Source organism: Diaphorina citri, unplaced genomic scaffold (assembly GCF_000475195.1).
Source record: "Diaphorina citri unplaced genomic scaffold, Diaci psyllid genome assembly version 1.1 scaffold167, whole genome shotgun sequence".
NCBI lineage: Eukaryota > Metazoa > Arthropoda > Insecta > Hemiptera > Psyllidae > Diaphorina > Diaphorina citri.
This window is the reverse complement of record NW_007377604.1, coordinates 236067-257230: the sequence shown is the minus strand read 5'-3', so window position 1 is coordinate 257230 and position 21164 is coordinate 236067. Positions and strand designations below refer to the sequence as shown.

Below are 21164 nucleotides of genomic sequence, written 5' to 3'. Positions count from 1 at the left end.
AGTTATTATTATAGATTTTTTTTTTGTCGGAGAAAAAGACATAAAAACATAAATAAACACAGGCCGTGGTAGTATATTATCGTGTAACCTAGCTACGACATGTCGACGGCGAGAATTTTGACGCGAAAAGCTTGGTGGACGTTTTCTGAGTGAATGGATCCGGACTCCGAAACATGCGAGGATTCTCTGCTTGCGGAGGAGCTGTAAAAAGCCAGACGTAGTACTAATTTTAGAAAGTAGGGCAGGTATTTTGGTATTGAGCTTAAGCTGTGTTGACCGAGACGAAGGAATCAAAGATGTCTGTTAGGATTGGAGGTAGGTAAAGGTTTTCTTTATTTTATTTTTTCCTTTATTAGCTTTTTAGGTTTTTACGTTTTGTCGAATAGTAGTAGGCTATTATAATAATTATATATAGCATTGTCAGATCGATCACGTACCAGACGCTAGTTGTTAATAAATAGGAGGTAGATGGTCGATGATATATGTGTCGTCCTACCCTATTTATGTATTGGTATTTATTCAATAGAATATAAACATAAGGGTGTCAAGTGTATGAGATACAATCATATACCGGTGTCCGAATGATAGTATATGTATAAGATAGTAGTTCCATATAGACCGGCGCGGTGTCTCCAGAAGTCCTGGTAAAGAAGTATACCGCGTGTCCTTTAGTCTTTTGATACGGCTGAAATTTTTGACGAATTCAGATCGGATCCTAGGATCAGAAACTTGGCCTTCCTTTTTACAGGTTATTTGTTTGTGAGATGGGTTATATAATTATACATAAGTTACGCAGGCTTTCATTTACCTACTGAATCATCATATATTTTCCCCATCCGTGGCACTTCTCTGCTTATACGGATGGGTATACCGAGTGAGTTTTTTGTCGAATAAATATAAATGGAAACTTGTTTAAAAAAAAAAAAAAAAAAATATTTATCATCGCTCGTTTCTTTGACTTGTAATGCCGCCACTGGTTGCTACTCGATTAAAAAGTAGCTACTCAATTGTCCTCACGAGGCTGAGTGCCCCCCGAACTCCAAGCACAGAGCCGGAAAATCGAACCTGGGACCTCCTGCGTGGACGCCGAGTGTGATGACCACTCGGCCACGGAGGTTGCTTAAATCATGATAATAATACCCACGTGCCACAATGATCCCATTGCTCAACAGGAACACGTCATTCACATTCTGTCTGAGGACAGCCAACTCTTCTTCCACGCTACCCGAGATCTCCTCTCCTGATAACGAGGAGGGTGATAACGTTGTCACGGCAACCGAGGTCCGGTTCATTTCGCTTGGTTACCGCTGTACGGGCCGAGCGCTAGTGTCGATGAAGGATGTTTTGCGGGGGTTTGTGTGGAGTTAAATGGGGTTCAGCGATCGGCCGACATCTGTGGAAAAGAAGTTGGGTCGTATGAAGTCCCCCCCCCTTAAAAAAAGTCCCTTAATTATTACTTACAGATGGGGCAAAATCCCACCTACTTAACATTGACCTATAGTTGATGCAAAATTACCAGAGGAGATCAAGATCTAATATTAGATTGACTGGTACCGAATTTGTAAATTCTTTAGCGAAAGCACTAACAAAAATAAAAGAACGATGGAAGATGAATATCATGGCTTACATGGATAAGGTAGCCATCATGGATACAGTGGCGTAGCGTGGTCTAACTCCAAGTGTAGGGCGGACACTAATTTCTTTCACAATATCTATCTAATAAGACTACAATAATTTTTTAAAGTCAATATTTAAGGGTATTTGAGTGGAATTTTTGAGTGTATGGCCGCCATACACGCCCTACATGGACGCTACGCCACTGCATGGATACTTTATGGGCGCTTGCTCCTAGGTACCTGTAGGATGTCTTTAGACAGTTTTTTTTCTTTTTCTTTTCCGAAATTATATACGTATGGAAGTACCAACCTACCAACTAGACACATATACCTACAGACTCAAAAAATCTGGTCACGTTGTGTATAATTTATGATTTCTGGTACGTCGACTGATGACAAATTTCAAGTAGGTAGGAACGGCTGAATATTATTAAGCAGGGGCGGACAGTGAGGGAATTTTCAAACAGGTAGTTAATGCAGAAAAGAGGGTCTTTGCTCCTGAGGAGCCCCTGATTGTTCAAAAAACGAACGAGCTTTTTGCAAATGGGTAAAAATTATAAATAAATGGTCGATTCCTATGTAAAAAGTTGGGAAAAATCGAAATCTGAGGTCAAAATCCGAAAAAGAATAACTGTATCACACGGCCCACCAAAAAAAAAAAAAAAAAAAAAAAAACAAAAAAATAATAAACTAAAATACAGGGTCGAGGAAGGCTTGATGGTTTAGTATATAGTACCTACATCAGGGAACTATGAGAACAGAGGTCTTATCGTTCTAAAATAAAGGAGAGGACAGGATAGGAGAAAACCAGCCGTTCCGAGAACGAACCTTCTGTTTAGGATGAAGTTTGCCTCGGACGGGAAGCGAACCCGCGGCCTAGCACTTACGAGGCACACGCGCTACCAACCAAGCTAACTAGGCTGGCATAGGTACCTATACCTACCTAATTTGGCGGTCGACAGGACAAGATTAATCTGACCTAGAAAGATGTTCATGTAAATAAGTTGGCAAGCTCTACCAGATTGATAAATATCTAGTTAAAAAAAAAAAGAATTTATCCAATAGGTTACCTATAAAAAGAAAATAAAATGCATACAGGGTGAGAGTTTTACCAAGTTGGTATTGTTTGAATTTGTTTTACATTGTTTGATAAAAAAAAAATGGTTTGACTTGAGGGAAAATAATGGAAACTTTGAGGTGTAGTAGATGAACCAAATATTATAGGGACTGGTCTTTGCGTCAGGGCAGTGAAAATAAAAGATCTTTTTTGCCAGCCTAGTTAGCTTAGTTGGTAGGATAAAATCCGCCCGGGCGGATTTTATCCTACCAACTAAGCTGATGGGATAATGTTCGTTCTCGGAACGGCTGGCTTTTTCCTATCCTGTCTTCCTTCTCTCTTCGATTTCGGGACGATAAGACCATAGCAGTTACAGTTCCCTCTGTCAAACCTCTTTAAAAAAAAAGGTTGTTTAACCACGTCCTAACCTCTTCTGGACTTTTAGCGACGAGTGTTACAGCTGGTTTGGAAAAGGTGTAGGTCTGTATTTTTTGAAGAGATTTAACAGAGGGAACTGTAACCCCTGAGATCTTATCGTCCCGAATTCAAAGAGAGAAGGAGACAGGATAGGAGAAAGCCAGCCGTTCCGAGAAAACGAACATTAGCTGCTCAGGATAAAATCCGCCCCGGGTGGGAATCGAACCCGCGGCCTAGCGCTTACAAGGCAGACGCGCTATCAGCTAACTAGGCTGGCAATCTGTATTTTTTACTTTCTATTACCTTTACGTATAGGGAACCTATACAAGGTAATGAGAAAGTAATGCAATTTATTATTATTATTATTTTTTAATAAGGCGCTTTAACATGTTAATTATCGTCGTTTGCGCCGGTGCGCGATGGTCTGTATTTTAAAGTGAAAATTTCTACACAAAAATTTCTCAGCTCCCTGATGGCCGCTTAGAGAGGAGAGTAAACACACTGGAAGTCTTATGTGAAACAGTCTATTAAGTCAGAGTGATAATGAATGAAGACTTGTGAAGACATCCACTGGTGGACACACATTAGTAGACATCTACTAGTAAACATAGGTAATATTAGACTAGTGGACATCTACTATAGTACACATTATGCTAGTGGAAAGTGGACATTAGTAGACATTTAGGCACACTAAACTTAGACACTTTTTTTAAGAGGTTTGACAGAAGGAACTTTAACTGTACTTTTTTAAGCGAATGCAAATATCAAGTTTTTTTTTAAAGAGGTTTGACAGAGGGAACTGTGACTGCTAGAGAAATCGAAGAGAGAAGGAAGACAGGATAGGAGAAAGCCAGCCGTTCCGAGAACGAACATTATCCCATCAGGATAAAAAAAAAAAACACATGTATTTTTTTGTTAAGAGGTTTGACAGAGGGAACTGTAACTGCTATGGTCTTATCGTCCCAAAATCAGAGAAGGAAGAGAGTTTTTTAAAGAGGTTTAACAGAGGGAACTGTAACTGCTATGGTCTTATCGTCCCGAAATCGAAGAGAGAAGGAAGAGAGGGATAGGAGAAAGCCAGCCGTTCCGAGAACGAACATTATCCCATCAGGATAAAATCCGCCCCGGGCGGGAATCGAACCATTTTAAAGAGGTTTGACAGAGGGAACTGTAACTGCTATGGTCTTATCGTCCCGAAATCGAAGAGAGAAGGAAGCCAGGTTAAAGAGGTTTGACAGAGGGAACTGTAACTGCTATGGTCTTATCGTCCCGAAATCGAAGAGAGAAGGAAGCTTTTTTAAAGAGGTTTAACAGAGGGAACTGTAACTGCTATGGTCTTATCGTCCCGAAATCGAAGAGAGAAGGAAGAGAGGGATAGGAGAAAGCCAGCCGTTCCGAGAACGAACATTATCCCATCAGGATAAAATCCGCCCCGGGCGGGAATCGAACCATTTTAAAGAGGTTTGACAGAGGGAACTGTAACTGCTATGGTCTTATCGTCCCGAAATCGAAGAGAGAAGGAAGCCAGGGTGCCAGCCGTTCCGAGAACGAACATTATCCCATCAGGATAAAATCCGCCCCGGGCGGGAATCGAACCCGCGGCCTAGCGATTACAAGGCAGACGCACCACCAACTAAGCTAACTAGGCTGGCCAAACGGCGGTGAAACACGCATCTTTTTAACTGTTGGGTTACGTGAAAACAGAATACTATTTCACGTCACTTCCTAAAAAGTGATACAACTTATACAATCCAACAGTTAAATGGACTTTCACAAAGTTACCGAAGAATCAAGTTGGTACCCATTTTTTTTTTTTTTCAAGTCGTGTAAAATTTGTCTTCTTTCCCTGAATCCCTGATTAATTAGGTATATAGTTATGTAAGCGACGCATTGGGCAATCTGAAGACAATTAACGACCAGGAGGGCCATAGAGTTTAAACTCGGCTATGGATTGAGTAATTTGATTGGTTGATTTCAAAAAATTCAGCCAATCAGATTGATCAGACAATAGTCATAGAAATAGTAACATGATTCCCGGAAAATTTCATTTTCTCTATAGTTTTTTTCGAGGTTTGATAGATGGAATTGTAACTGCTAAGGTCTTATCGTCCCGAAAGCGAAGAGAGAAGGAATGCAAGATAGCAGAAAGCCAGCCGTTCCGAGAACAAACCTTATCCGTTCAGGATAAAATCCGCCCCGGACGGGAATTGAACCCGCGAGCTAGCGCTTACAAGGCATTTTCTCCATAGAGAAAGTCGGGACAAGCAGCTAGCCTGGTCTTAGAGCCTGGTCCCACTTGTCGTGAGTTTCAACCGAATTTTTTTCCCCGAATGTCCTGTATTAGGCAATGTAATTTAAATGAGAGTGTTCCCACTTCCCACAACACGATTTTTTCCCCCCCAAACGATACAAAATGTCCTTGTAGACAAAACAATTTAAATGAGAGTGTTCCCACTACACACGACACGATTCAGTTCCAACTACACGATTTTTTTTTTTCCCCCCAACGATAAGTGTGAACGGGCTTTTAGTTCCAAATACCTGCCTCAACTTACGAGCACTTGTGTACCACGTGACTAGGTATCATTGAACCATTCATAGATTTCATAGTATCTTAGATTACTCTAAGGCAGCGATTCCAAAACTTAAACAAGCCACGGGCCACTTTTCAATTTCATGATTTTCCATAGACCACTCAGCACCCCCCCTCCCATTCTTATTTAATGAAAATACAAAATTGACACGTACTGCTACTTTCAACATAAGTTAGGGGGGGGGGAAATTGACTTTTTTCCCCCTGAATAAAAAATCATTTTTTTTTTTTTTTTTTTTTTTTTTTTTTTTTTTTAAAAAATTTTTTTTTTTTTTTTTTAAAAAAAAAAAATTTTTTTTTTTTTTTTTTTTTTCTCTCTTGGGACCACTTCGTCGACCAATTGGACACTTTCTCGTGGACCTCCAGTGGTCTGCGGGCCATATTTTGGGAATCCCTGCTCTAGAGCGAAGGAGTGACAGGAGGAAAAAACACTCGTAGGTATGTAACAAAGAGGATCATAAATCTATTATCTTTAACAGCGGCTCAATCCTAGAAATAGCAACACAGGTAAATCCTAGATTCGATTATAACATGTGATAACATTAGAATGGCGCTATCTATATCCCGGATAGATAGAATTGAACCTACAGTACAGAGGAGACGTGTACAAACTAAGGTCCACAAGTATCTTTGGCCCGCGAAGTTGGGTCCGCTCTTATGGTCGCGGTTAAATTATCATTAATAATATAATAATAATAATAAAAAAAAAAACAATGGTGGATTTCACCAATGACTTAATAAGAGATTTCACTAATGGGAGAATTTTTTTTTTTATCCAAAAAGGAGTTTTTAACTGTCCAAACAGGAGTTTTTTAAAACTCCTCCTTTTTGGATCATTACAAAATAAAAACTCCTTTTGGGATTATTAATATATCCTTTAAAAATTCTCCCATTAGTGAAATCTCTTATTAAGTCATTGGTGGAATCCACCATAAGTGTGGCCCGCAGTGTCTGCATGTTTGTACACACCTGGTCTAAAGTGTGGCCCGCAGTGTCTGCATGTTTGTACACACCTGGTCTAAGTAAGATGTACTTAAATACTAGATAGATTAGTAGGAACAATAAAATAGGCGTAGGTATATTGTACTCATAAGTATTTGGATTATTAAAACATAATGTCAAGTTGAACAATTTTTGAGTAATAATTTGACTCATTAGTGCTTTAACATGGCCTTCAAAATGCCAAGGACAAAACGACAAATTTTGTGTGTATCACAGAAAATAATAATAAGTTTAATAACTAACCCTTTTAGCTTAAACCAAGTTTACAGGATAATCCCAGCCGTTCCAACAACAAACCTCACCTATATTTGTTCGCCCCCGGGCGGGAATCGAACCCGCAACCTAGCGCTTACAAGACAGACGCGCTACCCACCAAGCTAACTAGGCTGGCTTCAGAAATAGTGTTTGTAAACTCCATTCTACAGACAGGGTGTCTCACACATTGTGTACGTATATTAAAGGGGTGGCCATAAAAGTGGCTCGCGAGACGATCTTGTGCGGCTCTCCAATCAAGTTTCATACTTGTTGAAAAATTTCTCTGAAGATCAGAATTTCCTTGAGACTGAATTCTAAAGATTGTAGACCAAAATTTCAAAAATTTCGCCCGTGGCACGCCCCGAATCGGCTTTATGGGATTGCGGCTCCCCAAGGTAAGGTTAGTGGCCACCCCTGGACTATATTCTATTCCATTCTACTTACAGGGTGTCTCACACAGCGTTCATATATTCCATTCTACTTACAGGGTGTCTCACACAGTGTTCATATATTCCATTCTACTTACGGGGTGTCTCACAGGTAATACGGCTTTATGGGATTGCGGCTCCCCAAGGTAAGGTTAGTGGCCACCCCTGGACTATATTCTATTCCATTCTACTTACAGGGTGTCTCATATAGCGTTCATGTATTTCATTCTACTTACAGGGTGTCTCACACAGTGTTCATATATTCCATTCTACTTACAGGGTGTCTCACAGGTAATGATCATACCCGAGTTGCACCCCCTCACTCAGCGCTAGCTCTGCATCATTGCTGCGTGGTTTAATACGTCGGCCTATCGGCTCTAGATCGTTGTAACATCGTGTGAACACGGACTCAACTATGTTACGAGCCTCGGCGTAGGACAGCTTGCGTACCATTGAGACAGCCCAGGTAGCCCGGTCCGCCACGCATTCCTATTGACACAGAGTGGACAAGAGAAATTAGAATAGAATAGAATAGAATAGAATAAACCTTGTTTATCCTGCTCGAATGAGACTAAAGAGTCCCTTTACCCCAGCAGTCTAAACAAGGTCTGGTGTAATTTATGGGTTTAACATGATACACATAGAGTAAAAACAAAAATATTTATTTAATAAGAGAAAATAATGTTTATTAGGGGCAGTAGAAGGAGGTGGAAGAATGGTGAGAGTTTGTTGGCATTCGAAGATGGGCCAATTAGTTGGTAAAAAGCACTTGCTGCGTGGTTTAATACGTCGGCCTATCGGCTCTAGATCGTTGTAACATCGTGTGAACACGGACTCAACTATGTTACGAGCCTCGGTGTAGGATAGCTTGCGTACCATTGATACAGCCCAGGTAGCCCGGTCCGCCACGCATTCCTGGTGACACAGAGTGGACAAGAGAAATTAGAATAGAATAGAATAGAATAGAATAGAATAGAATAGAATAGAATAGAATAGAATAAACCTTGTTTATCCTGCTCGAATGAGACTAAAGAGTCCCTTTACCCCAGCAGTCTAAACAAAGTCTGGTGTATTTTATGGATTTAACATGATACAAATAAGGTAAAAACAAAAATAGGCATGGTAGGTAAACATTGGATGTTAGGATTATTGAGATATTGGGAAAATCCTACAATGCTGCAGTGAGCACCAAAGTTGTGACATAATGACACAAAAAAACTGCATTTACATTTTCTAGGAAAAAGATGTAAGCACAACAGAGGTGTTTGAATCTTTTGCATAAGTAAAAGGGCACAAAAACACCAAGCATGAAGATCTCTTCATCAAAATGAGCTTTTAAAGTTCAGTGCTGAGTATTGACAACAGAGTCTGTGTCTGTATTTTTATTTTATCTACCTACTTAAACCTTTATTAGGGGCAGTAGAAGGAGGTGGAAGAATGGTGAGAGTTTGTTGGCATTCGAAGATGGGCCAATTAGTTGGTAAAAAGCACACTGACCTACGAGCGTATTCGTAATATGTTATCAAATAAAATAATATTACTTTTTCAATTTTTCTTCTTTTAGGAGGTTTGACAGAGGAAACTGTACCTGCTAAAAGGTCTTATCGTTCCGAAATCGAAGAAAGACAGGATAGGAGAAAACCAGCCGTTCCGAGAACGAACATTATCCGTTCAGAACAAAATCCACCTCGGGCAGGAATCGAACCCGCGACCTTGCGCTAACAAGGTAGACGCTCTACAAACCATGCTAACTAGACTGGCTAGTTAAGAAGTTAATTACAGAAAAGAAAGAAATTTAAATAAAACTGACTATCGAAAATTTCAGCTGATTACTTTACTTTCCTTCCTATAGGGCAGGGGTTTCCAACTTCCATGTGTATGCGGGCCACATGCTACATCGGGAGGTACTTCGCGGGCCACATATGTACATAGGGGGGCATTGTAGGAACCCCCCCCCCCGACTTTTCAAAAATGCAGTCCAATCGATTTTTGAGTGTCGCAGGTGAAATTTTTAAAAAGTATTCTCCTAATTGTAGCTGAACACTAAAGGGGGTGTTCCAAACCTTTTCTTTAGATTTAGGTAAGTTTGTGCAAATCCCAAAAAGATTCGCGGGCCACCGGGCCACAAGTGGCCCGCGGGCCGCTAGTTGGAAACCTCTGCTATAGGGCTAAGGAAAGTAAACCACTTCTGTCTGTAGTGTTAAAATCTCTTTAAACTAAACTAAAGTTATTAATCATGATTTATAAGCAGAGATATTGAATTAGAACAGAATAGAATATACCTTGTTTATCCTGCCAGAATGGGACTGAAAAGTTTCTTTTTTCCTGCAGTCCAAACAAGGTCTTAGGTTCCATGGAAGCACCATAATGCCTTAAGAAAAGACTGAAATGAAAATGAATCTTATCAGTCAGCCCTATATCTGATAAGGATAAAATCCACCATGGGCGGGAATCGAACCCCGACCTAAGTTACTTGAAAGCAAGCGCTACTGTAGGTGTACGAATTATCGATCTTGTAAACGAATCTTTTTGAACTGCCCATTTCGAAAAACCCCTTCCAAATATTTTCACATAATCACATATGCAATTTGCACTACACATTTAATCAAACGATTCCAAAGTTCATTTTTCTAGAAATTTCAAATTTTTGGAAAAGTTCCGAAAAAATTCGCCTTTACCAGTGAAATTTACCGACTTTGCTGTGCTTTACTGAATATTCTTTAGTTCTGTCAAAATAATAAGCCGTCAAGTTCTTTCCTTGTGGAACGAGAAGTGTTTGCAGCGGTCAAAATATCGAGGATCGAAGTTTGGTAACACGTGATATCCGGTGACCCGGCCTATTGCATTTCATCATCTTTCCAACCCTTTCACGCTAAACAATGGCAGCTAACGCAGCTCCCAAACTGAGAACCCTCTCCCAGAAATTCAGACCTCTGCTGGACCGAATCCTAGTTATCAAGGACGAACCATTGACCAAAACTAAAGGTGAGAGGGATGTTGGGTTATGCAATGCAAATGTGGGGGATGGTGGGGTAGAGCTCTGGTTTGTGGGGATCCAAGGGGTAGAAATTTGACCTGCAACTTCTTGAAGTAACCCTTGGGCTTTCAATATCAGACCAGCCATTCAGTCTTAGACTGTCCATCAGATAGAATGTTTGTGGTTGGAAAAGTTCTTAACAGGCTTCAGACTATCCAAGAGACGGGAAGATGGAAGCTTTTCCCACCTCACACATTCCTATGGGCTGACAGATCTAGATCTCTTTCAGACCAAGTGACCAGAATCATGTTTAAGTTCTGTCCATTGTCTATATTTTCTCCATCAAGAGTAACAAGGTATAAGTGCAGATTTGTACTTGATGTACAGAAGTCATAATCAATAAACTATCTATCTATCTATCTCTTGTTTCCAGGTGGAGTTCTCATTCCCGAGAAAGCTCAACAAGAAGTCAACAATGCTGTAGTAGTTGCTGTCGGGCCTGGAGCAAGAACACCCAACGGTGAATACATCAAACCCGTTGTCAACGTAGGAGACAAAGTACTTCTACCCAAATTTGGTGGCACCAAAATTGAAGTCGAAGGCCAAGAATTGCACTTGTTCAAGGAAGCTGATTTACTAGCTGTGATAGAGAAAGATTCTTAATTTGTACAATTTGTTTGTGTATTATTTTGTTACTGGTTATTTCTCATTTATATTGTTTAGTTTGAAGAGTACTGTAGTTGTAGTTTTGCTTTGTAGATGGTATGTTACCCTAGGGAAGTGTTAACTTTCCTGTAACCTTCCTGAAGGGTAGACAGATTTTTTCACTAGTTCCTTGATCCAATGAGTTTTTCATTTAGGACTTTCAAGATTTCAAATTGGTGTTAGACGGTAGTTTTGGGTTATTCTGTGATGTAGAAGAATATCCACAGTATACTGGTTCAGTTTGCTTTGGTAGTGCAGTGGTCAAGACATTTGGCTGATAAACAGGAGATTTAATAGTGTCCTACTGTGGGAGTAAAGGGACTCTGTTCTATTCAAGCAACATACATAAGCACAGTTGTTTTTAGTTGAGACATTGGTTGACCCAAAATCAACCCCAAAATTCCAAGGCTGGTTGTTGGACCTGATAAGGAAAATTCAATTTTGATTCTGGGTCTCAGAAGAATTATTTCCTCTAATTTTAGTTCCCTCTTCAAAAGCTTAGTATGATCTTCCTGTTTGCAAGCTATTGAAGGCAGGATATTTCTTCCAAAGATTTTGTTTTCTCATGTTCATTTTCTTCCCATACCTATTACTTTCTATTACCTATTTTTGTTTTCCTTTACATCTCATCAGTTTATTTTAGTTTGTAGATTATAAAACTGGAATAAAGAACTGCATATGATCAATTTTTCTATTACTAAGTTCTGTATTTCTTTTTTTTTCTTCCCTACTCTCCAGGATTACCTATCAGCTAGTCAGTTACTTAGAAAACCAGATTTGAAGAAAAAGTAAGTGGTTGTGGGTTTGATTTTCACTCCAGGCAATCTTTATCTTAATCAGATAAAGATTCAACATTCAACTGGTGATAATATTTGGTGATCAGATAACTTGAAATGTCTGACTTCCTCCTATCCTGTCCTCCCACTCTTTGATTTTGGGACAGAAAATGAAAACAAAATCAATTAAACATGTACAATAATTCAAAATCAACCACTTTTATTTCCTCGTTATTTTAAATAACCAAAAATGAACATTTTCAGACATAGTAAAAATTTAGTACCAAAAAAGAAAAGACTTGTGGGCAAATATGATTTTTACTTTTTTTTTTTTTTGCTTGACTTCAGTTTACAACATCAAGAGTATGGAAATGAACTGATTAAAACCCATTTGAATATCTTGCAAAAGATGAAGAATGATGGTCAAATGGTAAACATACAATAAAATTGTTACACAATATAAATATTTCAAAATAAACGTATGAGTAGGGCTTGGGATTCAAAAATACAAAATTGGAGTTTGCTGTTATGGTACTTCATGTCTTTTCTGGGTGTAGAACTTGCTGGTACACTACAGTATCTATAAGGGGACAGAAAATGAAAACAAAATCAATTAAACATGTACAATAATTCAAAATCAACCACTTTTATTTCCTCGTTATTTTAAATAACCAAATGAACATTTTCAGACATAGTAAAAATTTAGTACCAAAAAAAGAAAAGACTTGTGGGCAAATATGATTTTTACTTTCTGTTTGACTTGAGTTTACAACATCAAGAGTATGGAAATGAACTGATTAAAACCCATTTGAATATCTTGCAAAAGATGAAGAATAATGGTCAAATGGTAAACATACAATAAAATTGTTACACAATATAAATATTTCAAAATAAACGTATGAGTAGGGATTCAAAAATACGAAATTGGAGTTTGCTGTTATGGTACTTCATGGGTTTTTTGGGTGTAGAACTTGCTGGTACACTACAGTACCTATAAGGGGGGATAAACATATGAGGTGCATCTACACTACAAGTAGATTGACATTGACTGAAAACCCAAAAAATAAGGGTAAGGTCAAAGAATTTCACAGTTTCAGACCAACTCGATCAACGTAAATAGTGTAGAACTTTAGTTGGTACTTTAGAAGGGGAGGGGGTTCTATATTTATAATATCTACACCTGCTTAAATTACTGCTATAAACAAAGTTACACCATTCATGTCAGTTTGAATGAAATCACTACAGATTCAATAGGGTTACTGAATTACTGTACTGATATGGCTTAGGCAGTTGAAAGAAATCCCAAATTATATCCATTTAGATTTCACATAAGATGGATTTCAAATGGCACTGTGATCTTTAATCAAATATGTAATGGAATTCTCTTTCTCTCAATCTTTGTGAACAAAAGTTTTTCAAGTCTTTTCAACAAAATATTTCACTTCAAATATCACACCAGTGAATATCCCACACATTCAATTTCATTGTCAATATTGTCGTGTTCCTTCTATTTTCTTTCACTCTCAAAAGCGCATTTTTTCATCCGTTTTCATGAGTTCATGAGTACTACTTATTAAAATACTCTCAAAAGTGTCTGTTTGCTTATCCAAACTTCTTCATTTTCACTCCGTGTTTTTGGCTTTTCCAGACTCATTTTTCACTCATACTATAATACACACTATGTATTAAAAATTCCCTCCAAAGCGTATTTCCTTTCTCATCCATTTTCAAAGGTGCATGGACCGTTTGGACACGACCAGAACCAACCATATTTACTATTCTCCACGGCTTCAATGAAATATTTGCAAATCTGAAAGAAGGAAAATAATTTGAATTATGAAATTGGAAAATCAAAACAGGGAAACATGAACTGAGAACTAAAGTGGCATTACACCACAGTGCAAATTCCTTCTTGCAAAGTGCTGTTTGGAGTTTGAAAAGTAAGTGACACTAGAAGAAGGGTTACATTAAAATCCCTAACTGTATTAATACCTAACTATCTCTTAATATCTTCTAAAAACTCTTCAATACTATAAAATGCTTTTTTTTTTTGTAACATGTTCTTTCATAGAATGATAAATCTTTTTACTAAAGTGGAAGAGGAAACATTTGATAACAAAAACTACCACTAGAAGTATTACATACTGGACCCATTTATTGTAAGAAAAAACTCAGATATGAAGGATATTAAGTAAGGAGGGTGGGAGTGCTCTGCCCCCACCAAGTCAAAATGGTTAGACAGTAAGGAAATTAAAGAACAAGCTGGTTAAGTACCTATTAAACCTATTGATAGGATGATAGTTGATTAAAAAGTTTCATTCCATTGTATTGTGCACTTTTTTTCATACAATGATGTGTTATGAGGTTCTGATAGTATTGTATGACTTTGACTTTTCAGTTTGTCCGAGGCGGAAACTATTTTACGAGGCAGCTCAAGCAGTGACGAGGAAGTTCACAGCGAGCAGTTGAACATTGAAAATATTGTGTCCGAGTATGGGGAGCATGCTGTGTTTGTGTTGCGACTCTTGTCGGAAATTTGTTATCAGACTGAAAGAGACAAGGTAGGTAACCACTGTTTTATTTTATTTATATGCCTGATATTTTTTTTTTTTTTTTTTTTTTTTTATATAAATAATCATGTGATGATCTTACAATGGTAGTAGTAGGACGTTTCTTTTCCGCTTCTCCATGCTTCTTCTCGACAACTTCCTTCAGTTTGTCCTCGTCCCAATTTTCCATTGTCTCGTTCACATCCTCTCCATCATCCCGCATGTCCACGTACAAACTCCTCTTCTCCGCCTTCCTTTCTATGGTCAAGTCATGGGAGAATTTACATTTAGCACCTGTGGAAGGAAAAGAGAAAACATGAAGATGTGTTGTAAATTGTAAAGTGTTGTTTACTCATTCAATATTTTCTAAAATGATACACTGGGGACTTTTTTTTTCTCTCCTCTTCTGATTTGATGGTAATTTACTTTGGCCATATTTCATTAATAATAATAATAAAAAAGTTTACAGTTTACAGACAGTACCTACATGCAGAGATAAGTAGTTTCTCAAAAGTGTCGGAAATTTGTTACCAGACTGAAAGAGACAAGGTAGGTAACCACTGTAGGAACTTCTCCTGAGCATTTTCAAAACTTTTGTCCTTGAAAAAAAAAAGACAAGACAAAAGACAAGTGAACCAAACATGAATTTGCCGAGCCTCGACCTGGAACACCTTTTATGTGTTTGAAATTCAAATTGAAACTCATGAGGAATCTGGACTCTTTGAATGAAAAAAGTTAAAAAGCTTGTGCCCTGAAGAACAGAGATTATGGTCAGGAATCACATCAATGTTACTTAGATTAAGTTTAAACTTTTGGATGAAGCAATATGATTGGCTCATTTCAAACTTTTCAGCCAATCAGATCCTTTGATCTGAAAGTTAAACCATGTCGGAAATTTGTTACCAGACTGAAAGAGACAAGGTAGGTAACCACTGTAGGAACTTCTCCTGAGCATTTTCAAAACTTTTGTCCTTAAAAAAAAAAAAAGTGAACCAAACATGAATTTGCCAAGCCTCGATCTGGAACACCTTTTAAGTGTGTGAAATTCAAATTGAAACTCTGTTGATCTGAAAGTTAAACCAAATTTAAACTCAGAGGCCAATAAATAAAAGAGGCCAATGGTGATTCAACTTTACCCTTTTCTGTTCACAGGTGGCCAATGAGCTGAATCGGAAGATTCTCAAGCTTAACCCGTTCATTTGGTCGAGTTTTGAGATGTTGTGCAATCGGACTGAACTACCGCCCCCGGTGAACCCAAAACCCAGCATGAATCACACGCTGAGCACTCCGCTCATGACAAACCACTCGGTACAGCAGAACTTGAGCACACCGGCCAATAACACGACAGACAAAACAGGTGAGAATATATGAACAATGTAACATGTAGCCTGTATGGTCTACTGTTTATTTGGGACAAACACCACAATTGTAACGTGGCACCTCCCTGTATAAGTGTACAGTAGTTGCCCCGTAGCTTTCGTTTGGTTTTGTCCAAACTCTGCTCCATCTCGTCACTTCAGTAGGCCTGCCATTACCATGCCTTGGGAGAGGGACATGGGAGATACTTACTGCGTGAGAGAGTGAATACATGAGAGGCTGGGGATTGAGAACATCACAGAAAGAGCAAAGTTTGAATTCTCTTCACCATCTCCAACAATAACTACTCGGTCAAGGTAAGTTACAGAGCCCCCTGCCCCCTCTACAGGGCAGTCAGAATACAGTGCGACGCTCTAGCCGTCTCCAACAATAACTACTCGGTCAAGGTAAGTTACAGAGCCCCCTGCCCCCCTCTACAGGGCAGTCAGAATACAGTGCGACGCTCCAGCCGTCTCTTCACCATCTCCAACAATAACTACTCGGTCAAGGTAAGTTACAGAGCTCCCTGCCCCCTCTACAGGGCAGTCAGAATACAGTGCGACGTTCCAGTCGTCTCTTCACCATCTCCAACAATAACTACTCGGTCAAGGTAAGTTACAGAGCTCCCTGCCCCCTCTACAGGGCAGTCAGAATACAGTGCCGTCTCTTCACCATCTCCAACAATAACTACTCGGTCAAGGTAAGTTACAGAGCTCCCTGCCCCCTCTACAGGGCAGTCAGGTCAGAATACAGTGCCGTCTCTTCACCATCTCCAACAATAACTACTCGGTCAAGGTAAGTTACAGAGCAGTTAAACCAAATTTAAACTCAGAGGCCAATAAACAAAAGAGGCCAATGGTGATTCAACTTTACCCTTTTCTGTTCACAGGTGGCCAACGAGCTGAATCGGAAGATTCTCAAGCTTAACCCGTTCATCTGGTCGAGTTTTGAGATGTTGTGCAATCGGACTGAACTACCTCCCCCGGTGAACCCGAAACCCAGCATGAATCACACGCTGAGCACTCCGCTCATGACAAACCACTCGGCACAGCAGAACTTGAGCACACCGGCCAATAACACGACAGACAAAACAGGTGAGAATATATGAACAATGTAACATGTAGCCTGTATGGTCTACTGTTTATTAGGGATGTATATGAACACCACAATTTTAACGTGGCACCTCCCTGTATAAGTGTACAGTAGTTGCCCCGTAGCTTTCGTTCAGTTTTGTCCAAACTCTGCTCCATCTCGTCACTTCAGTCGGCCTGCCAATACCATGCCTTGGGAGAGGGACATGGGAGATACTTACCACGTGAGAGAGTGGATACATGAGAGGCTGGGAATCAAGAACATCACAGAAAGAGCAAAGTTTGAAAGAAGAGATTTCCAAGTTTGAAATGTGATTAAGATTTTGTACATTTTGAAGATTTGTTGTACTTCATTATAAAGAAATAAAAAGGTATAATGTTTGCTCTGAGTGTGATTTTGCATCAATTGAATGTCTTCGAGTTTGCTTTTGTCACCTTGAAAGTTCCCACTATCTCCTCAGTCGAACGGTTGGCTCAAGACTTGAAAAATCCTGACACAATATTCAAAGTCCATTTCTTTTGATTTCACAGACAAGCAGCTCCCCCCAATTCCGCCCTGTTTAGACCCAGCCACCCTGTTCAATATCAACCAACTCGATAACTTCATGTACTGTCACAGTAGCTCGGCCCCTGGCGTGTACAGCTGTGCCGGGGCCCCCACGGCCCCCTCTGGTGGGGCCCCTGTACCCCAGACCCCCATGAACCAGGCCTCCGAGCCGCCCCTGATGGGTCAACAGCTCCCCCCTGATAGTCCGCTTATCAATTGGTGAGTTTTTAATCATTATTATTATTTAATTTAACAAGTTTCCATCTATTTTTGATCGACAAAACCCTCAGAACACACATTTTTTTTATATATAAATGGTATACCCATCTGTACAAGCAGACCTTGTGCCACGGATGGGGAAAAATGATTTCCCATTATGTATAATTATCATCTTTTTACCCCTACTTTTATTATTTTTTTTTTTTTTATTTTTTTTTAGTTTTCTCCTCTCGTTTTCACTCTCTATATAATGTTAAAGTCACCCATCCATTTATTGGCCTTGCTCGGCGTAGCTTAACACAGGTGACGCTAAAACCGGTCTTAAAATAACGACTGAAGTGTTATCTAGAACTTTATCGCTTTCAGTTTATAGATCGTCGCGACAAATTTCGAGATCAGAGCTCATTTGTCGACCAGGTTTGGATAAGTCCTTCTATGGGGACAGACACAGACGACACCGAAGCGAATACAATAGCCCGTCCCTTATACCTTTTTATTACTATCGTAATAAAAAAGGAAGGATGGGCTAAAAAGGGCCATTCAATTGTGAGTCATGAACTTATGAAGTAATGATTTCGAATCATCTGTTTCTCTTCAGTACCCCGGTGCAACATCTGAACAACATCAACACCAACAATCACTCAGGCAGTGGCGGCGGGAAACAGTTCACCCCGGACGATACGGCTCAGTTCAAACCCGCACCCCCTCGAGTAGGAAAACAGTACCGGACCCGTAGCGGTCTGCACACGATCATGTCACCTCTCAATGCTAGGTGAGTTTAAACCCAATTGAAATGAGTAACTATACAGGGTGCGCTAGAAAAAACACTAACATTGGCTCACGGTAGGTAAATCTCATTTATTTCCAACAAGGTTCTCTGGGTCATTTTCCAAGAGTTCCAATGGGAAAATGATAAGATGTACCTACCCTGAGCCGTTGTCTTTTTTTTTCTGGCTCACCCTGTATAAATAGTTGAGGGAAAATGGCCTAATGGTCAAAGATCCCCACATTTGCAACATACAAATGGGGAAATATTAGGTTAAAAGTAAAAAGTAGGCTAAAAAATTATGAATCAATGTGATTTTTTGTAATCAGTTTCCATGATACCATGTTATGTTATGGTATCTCTCTCCCCCCCCCTCTCTCTCTCTCTCCCCCTGTCTCTCTCTCTCTCTCATCCTTTCCCCCCGTTTTCCATCTCTATCTTTTCCCCTTTATCGTCCTCTCCCCCTCCTCTGTCACCCCCCCCTCCTCCTTCCAGTCCCAATCCCTCCGTCATTCGACAAGACCTGTCCGGCGTGTCCTATCTGTCCTCGTCCACGCCTAAAGATATCCCCGACCGCGACGGTTTGGTCACCCCTGAATCCCAACATAGTTTGGGTATCCCTGGTGCCCGCACTTTGGCTACTCCTGATTCTCAAAGTTTAGTCAGCCCTGGATCCCAGAATAGTTTTGTGATTCCCAGACCCCAAAGTTGCGTCAATCCTGGAACCCAAAGTTTGGTCACCCCTGGGTCCCAACAGGGTTTGGTGGGTGCCCGCAGTTGGGTGACGCCGGGTGGGCACAGTTTGAGTACCCCTAGTCCCTCGTTTGGCACCCCTGGTAGTTTGAATCTGATGTATATCAACACCAATAGAACTGTGTAGGTATTACAGGGGCTTTTTCTTCAAGAGGTTTGATAGAGGGAACTGTAACAATGGAGGTCTTGAGTAGGTAGATTAGAACACATCACATGCCTTCGGGCACACTCCGTTTGTCAAGAGTCTAGGTTTAGCCTGTCCTTGGGATCAATTTAAATTAGAGAAAGGCCTAGGGCAGGGGTTTCCAACTTCCATGTGTATACGGGCTACATGCTACATTTGAAGGTCCTTTGTGGGCCACATGTGTACATGGGAGCACCCCCCCCCAATATTTCAGAAATGTAGCCCGATCGACTTTTGAGCGCCGCAGGCGAAGTTTTTCAAAAAAATATGCAAAAAATTCTGTTTTTTTTACTTTTTTTAGGGGCTTTTTTTTTACAAGCTTTGCTTTTACGGATGGTTATACTATTTTTTATGTTCATTCATATGATTTTTTTATGTTCTTTTGTTACACTGTAAGTAATAATATTTTAAGAAGTTTAACAGAGGGAACTGTAACTGCTATGGTCTTATCGTCCCGAAATCGAAGAGAGAAGGAAGACTGGATAGGAGAAAGCCAGCCGTTCCGAGAACGAACATTAAAGCATCAGGATCGTCAAGGTAAGTTAAAACGCCGTCAAGAGCTAGATTTTATAATCCCAGGTCATTGATTTGAATTGTGGCGTGCGCCGTGAATACTACAGGCAGCACGTGTTTCTTTCTTACATTCATTCGCTCCATTCTCTCCAAATAAAAATGAAAATTTAATAAACACCTTCTGATATCATCCTCTGCATCCTCAACAACTGGACTTCTCATTTCATCTCACCCACAGAATGGTTCGACAGCTAATTGAAAATTTGTGGTAAAACCGTCTCAAAACTTTTAGGGGCTTCACAGCATTCCGAAGTAAGTACCTTTTGTAATCAGTTTCCATGTTCACCCATCTTTCAAAGCAGATACTCGATTCTCGCCTTATGAGGCTCGAGTGTACCCCAAACTCCTGCAAGCGCTGAGTCTTAAAAAGAACGACATGGGTTTCTGTGGGTAAACTTCGAAACATGGGTTTCTGTGGGTAAACAATGCTTTCGCAGCCAGGGTGTTAAAGATCCAAATTCATATCTCCTTGGATGAATTAAAAAAAGTCACATCATAAAATGGCTATACTTTCTCTTCCTCCCAGGAAAACAACAAGAGTCCGAACCGGAACAACAAGTTCGCCACGCCCAAGTCTCCGTCGAAGAAAACCAAATCCAAACTGTCGAAGAGTTCCAATGGGAAACCAGTGGTGACGTACGATAACGAGAGAAACCTCAACAGTGGAGGAGGTGGAGGTGGGGAGACGGACCAGAGTAACGCGGGGGGCGTGATGAGCGCCGGCGGGTACAGTCGGGAACAGATGCTCAGTGTGCAGAAACATGTGGCCAGTAAGTGTTTTATGAGGGTTTTAGCAGTGTAATATAATGATATTCAGTGGAGGAGGCGGAGGTGGGGAGACGGACCAGAGTAACGCGGGGGGCGTGATGAGTGCCGGCGGGTACAGTCGGGAACAGATGCTCAGTGTGCAGAAACATGTGGCCAGTAAGTGTTTTATGAGGGTTTTAGCAGTGTAATATAATGATATTCAGTGGAGGAGGCGGAGGTGGGGAGACGGACCAGAGTAACGCGGGGGGCGTGATGAGTGCCGGCGGGTACAGTCGGGAACAGATGCTCAGTGTGCAGAAACATGTGGCCAGTAAGTGTTTTATGAGGGTTTTAGCAGTGTAATATAATGATATTCAGTGGTTCGGGAACAGATGCTCAGTGTGCAGAAACATGTGGCCAGTAAGTGTTTTATGAGGGTTTTAGCAGTGTAATATAATGATATTCAGTGGCCAGGGTGGGGAGACGGACCAGAGTATCGCTGGGGGAGTGATGAGTGCCGGCGGGGACAGAGAGAGAGGGGGAGAGAGGGGGG

General features: G+C 40.3%; 4 protein-coding genes across 4 annotated transcripts in view; 2 read left to right on the top strand and 2 right to left on the bottom strand.

Moving 5' to 3' along the window:
• LOC103505356 (putative ammonium transporter 1) overlaps window positions 1-1400 on the bottom strand; it is a 21709-nt gene extending 20309 nt beyond the window's left edge. The window contains exon 1 of the mRNA XM_026820687.1: window positions 1145-1400. Coding sequence (XP_026676488.1) covers window positions 1145-1292 — 148 coding nt within the window. The 5' untranslated portion in view covers window positions 1293-1400. The remainder of the gene's footprint in view (window positions 1-1144) is intronic.
• An 8572-nt stretch (window positions 1401-9972) lies between these two features.
• Window positions 9973-11751, top strand: LOC103505344 (10 kDa chaperonin-like). Its single transcript, XM_008469673.3, has 2 exons — window positions 9973-10353; window positions 10779-11751. Exons 1-2 carry the CDS (start codon window positions 10248-10250, stop codon window positions 11006-11008), a joined length of 336 nt encoding a protein of 111 aa, XP_008467895.1. The 5' UTR covers window positions 9973-10247; the 3' UTR covers window positions 11009-11751.
• Window positions 11752-13543: 1792 nt separating this feature from the next.
• On the bottom strand, window positions 13544-14700 carry LOC113465828 (zinc finger CCCH domain-containing protein 15-like). Its single transcript, XM_026820686.1, has 2 exons — window positions 14479-14700; window positions 13544-13636 (listed from the first exon to the last, which is right to left on the bottom strand). Exons 1-2 carry the CDS (start codon window positions 14596-14598, stop codon window positions 13544-13546), a joined length of 213 nt encoding a protein of 70 aa, XP_026676487.1. The 5' UTR covers window positions 14599-14700.
• Window positions 14701-15260: 560 nt separating this feature from the next.
• LOC113465827 (adenylate cyclase, terminal-differentiation specific-like) lies at window positions 15261-20683 on the top strand. The gene is made up of 5 exons (XM_026820685.1): window positions 15261-15296; window positions 15528-15732; window positions 16049-16107; window positions 16199-16240; window positions 20391-20683. Exons 1-5 carry the CDS (start codon window positions 15261-15263, stop codon window positions 20664-20666), a joined length of 618 nt encoding a protein of 205 aa, XP_026676486.1. The 3' UTR covers window positions 20667-20683.
• Window positions 20684-21164: the final 481 nt, after the last annotated feature.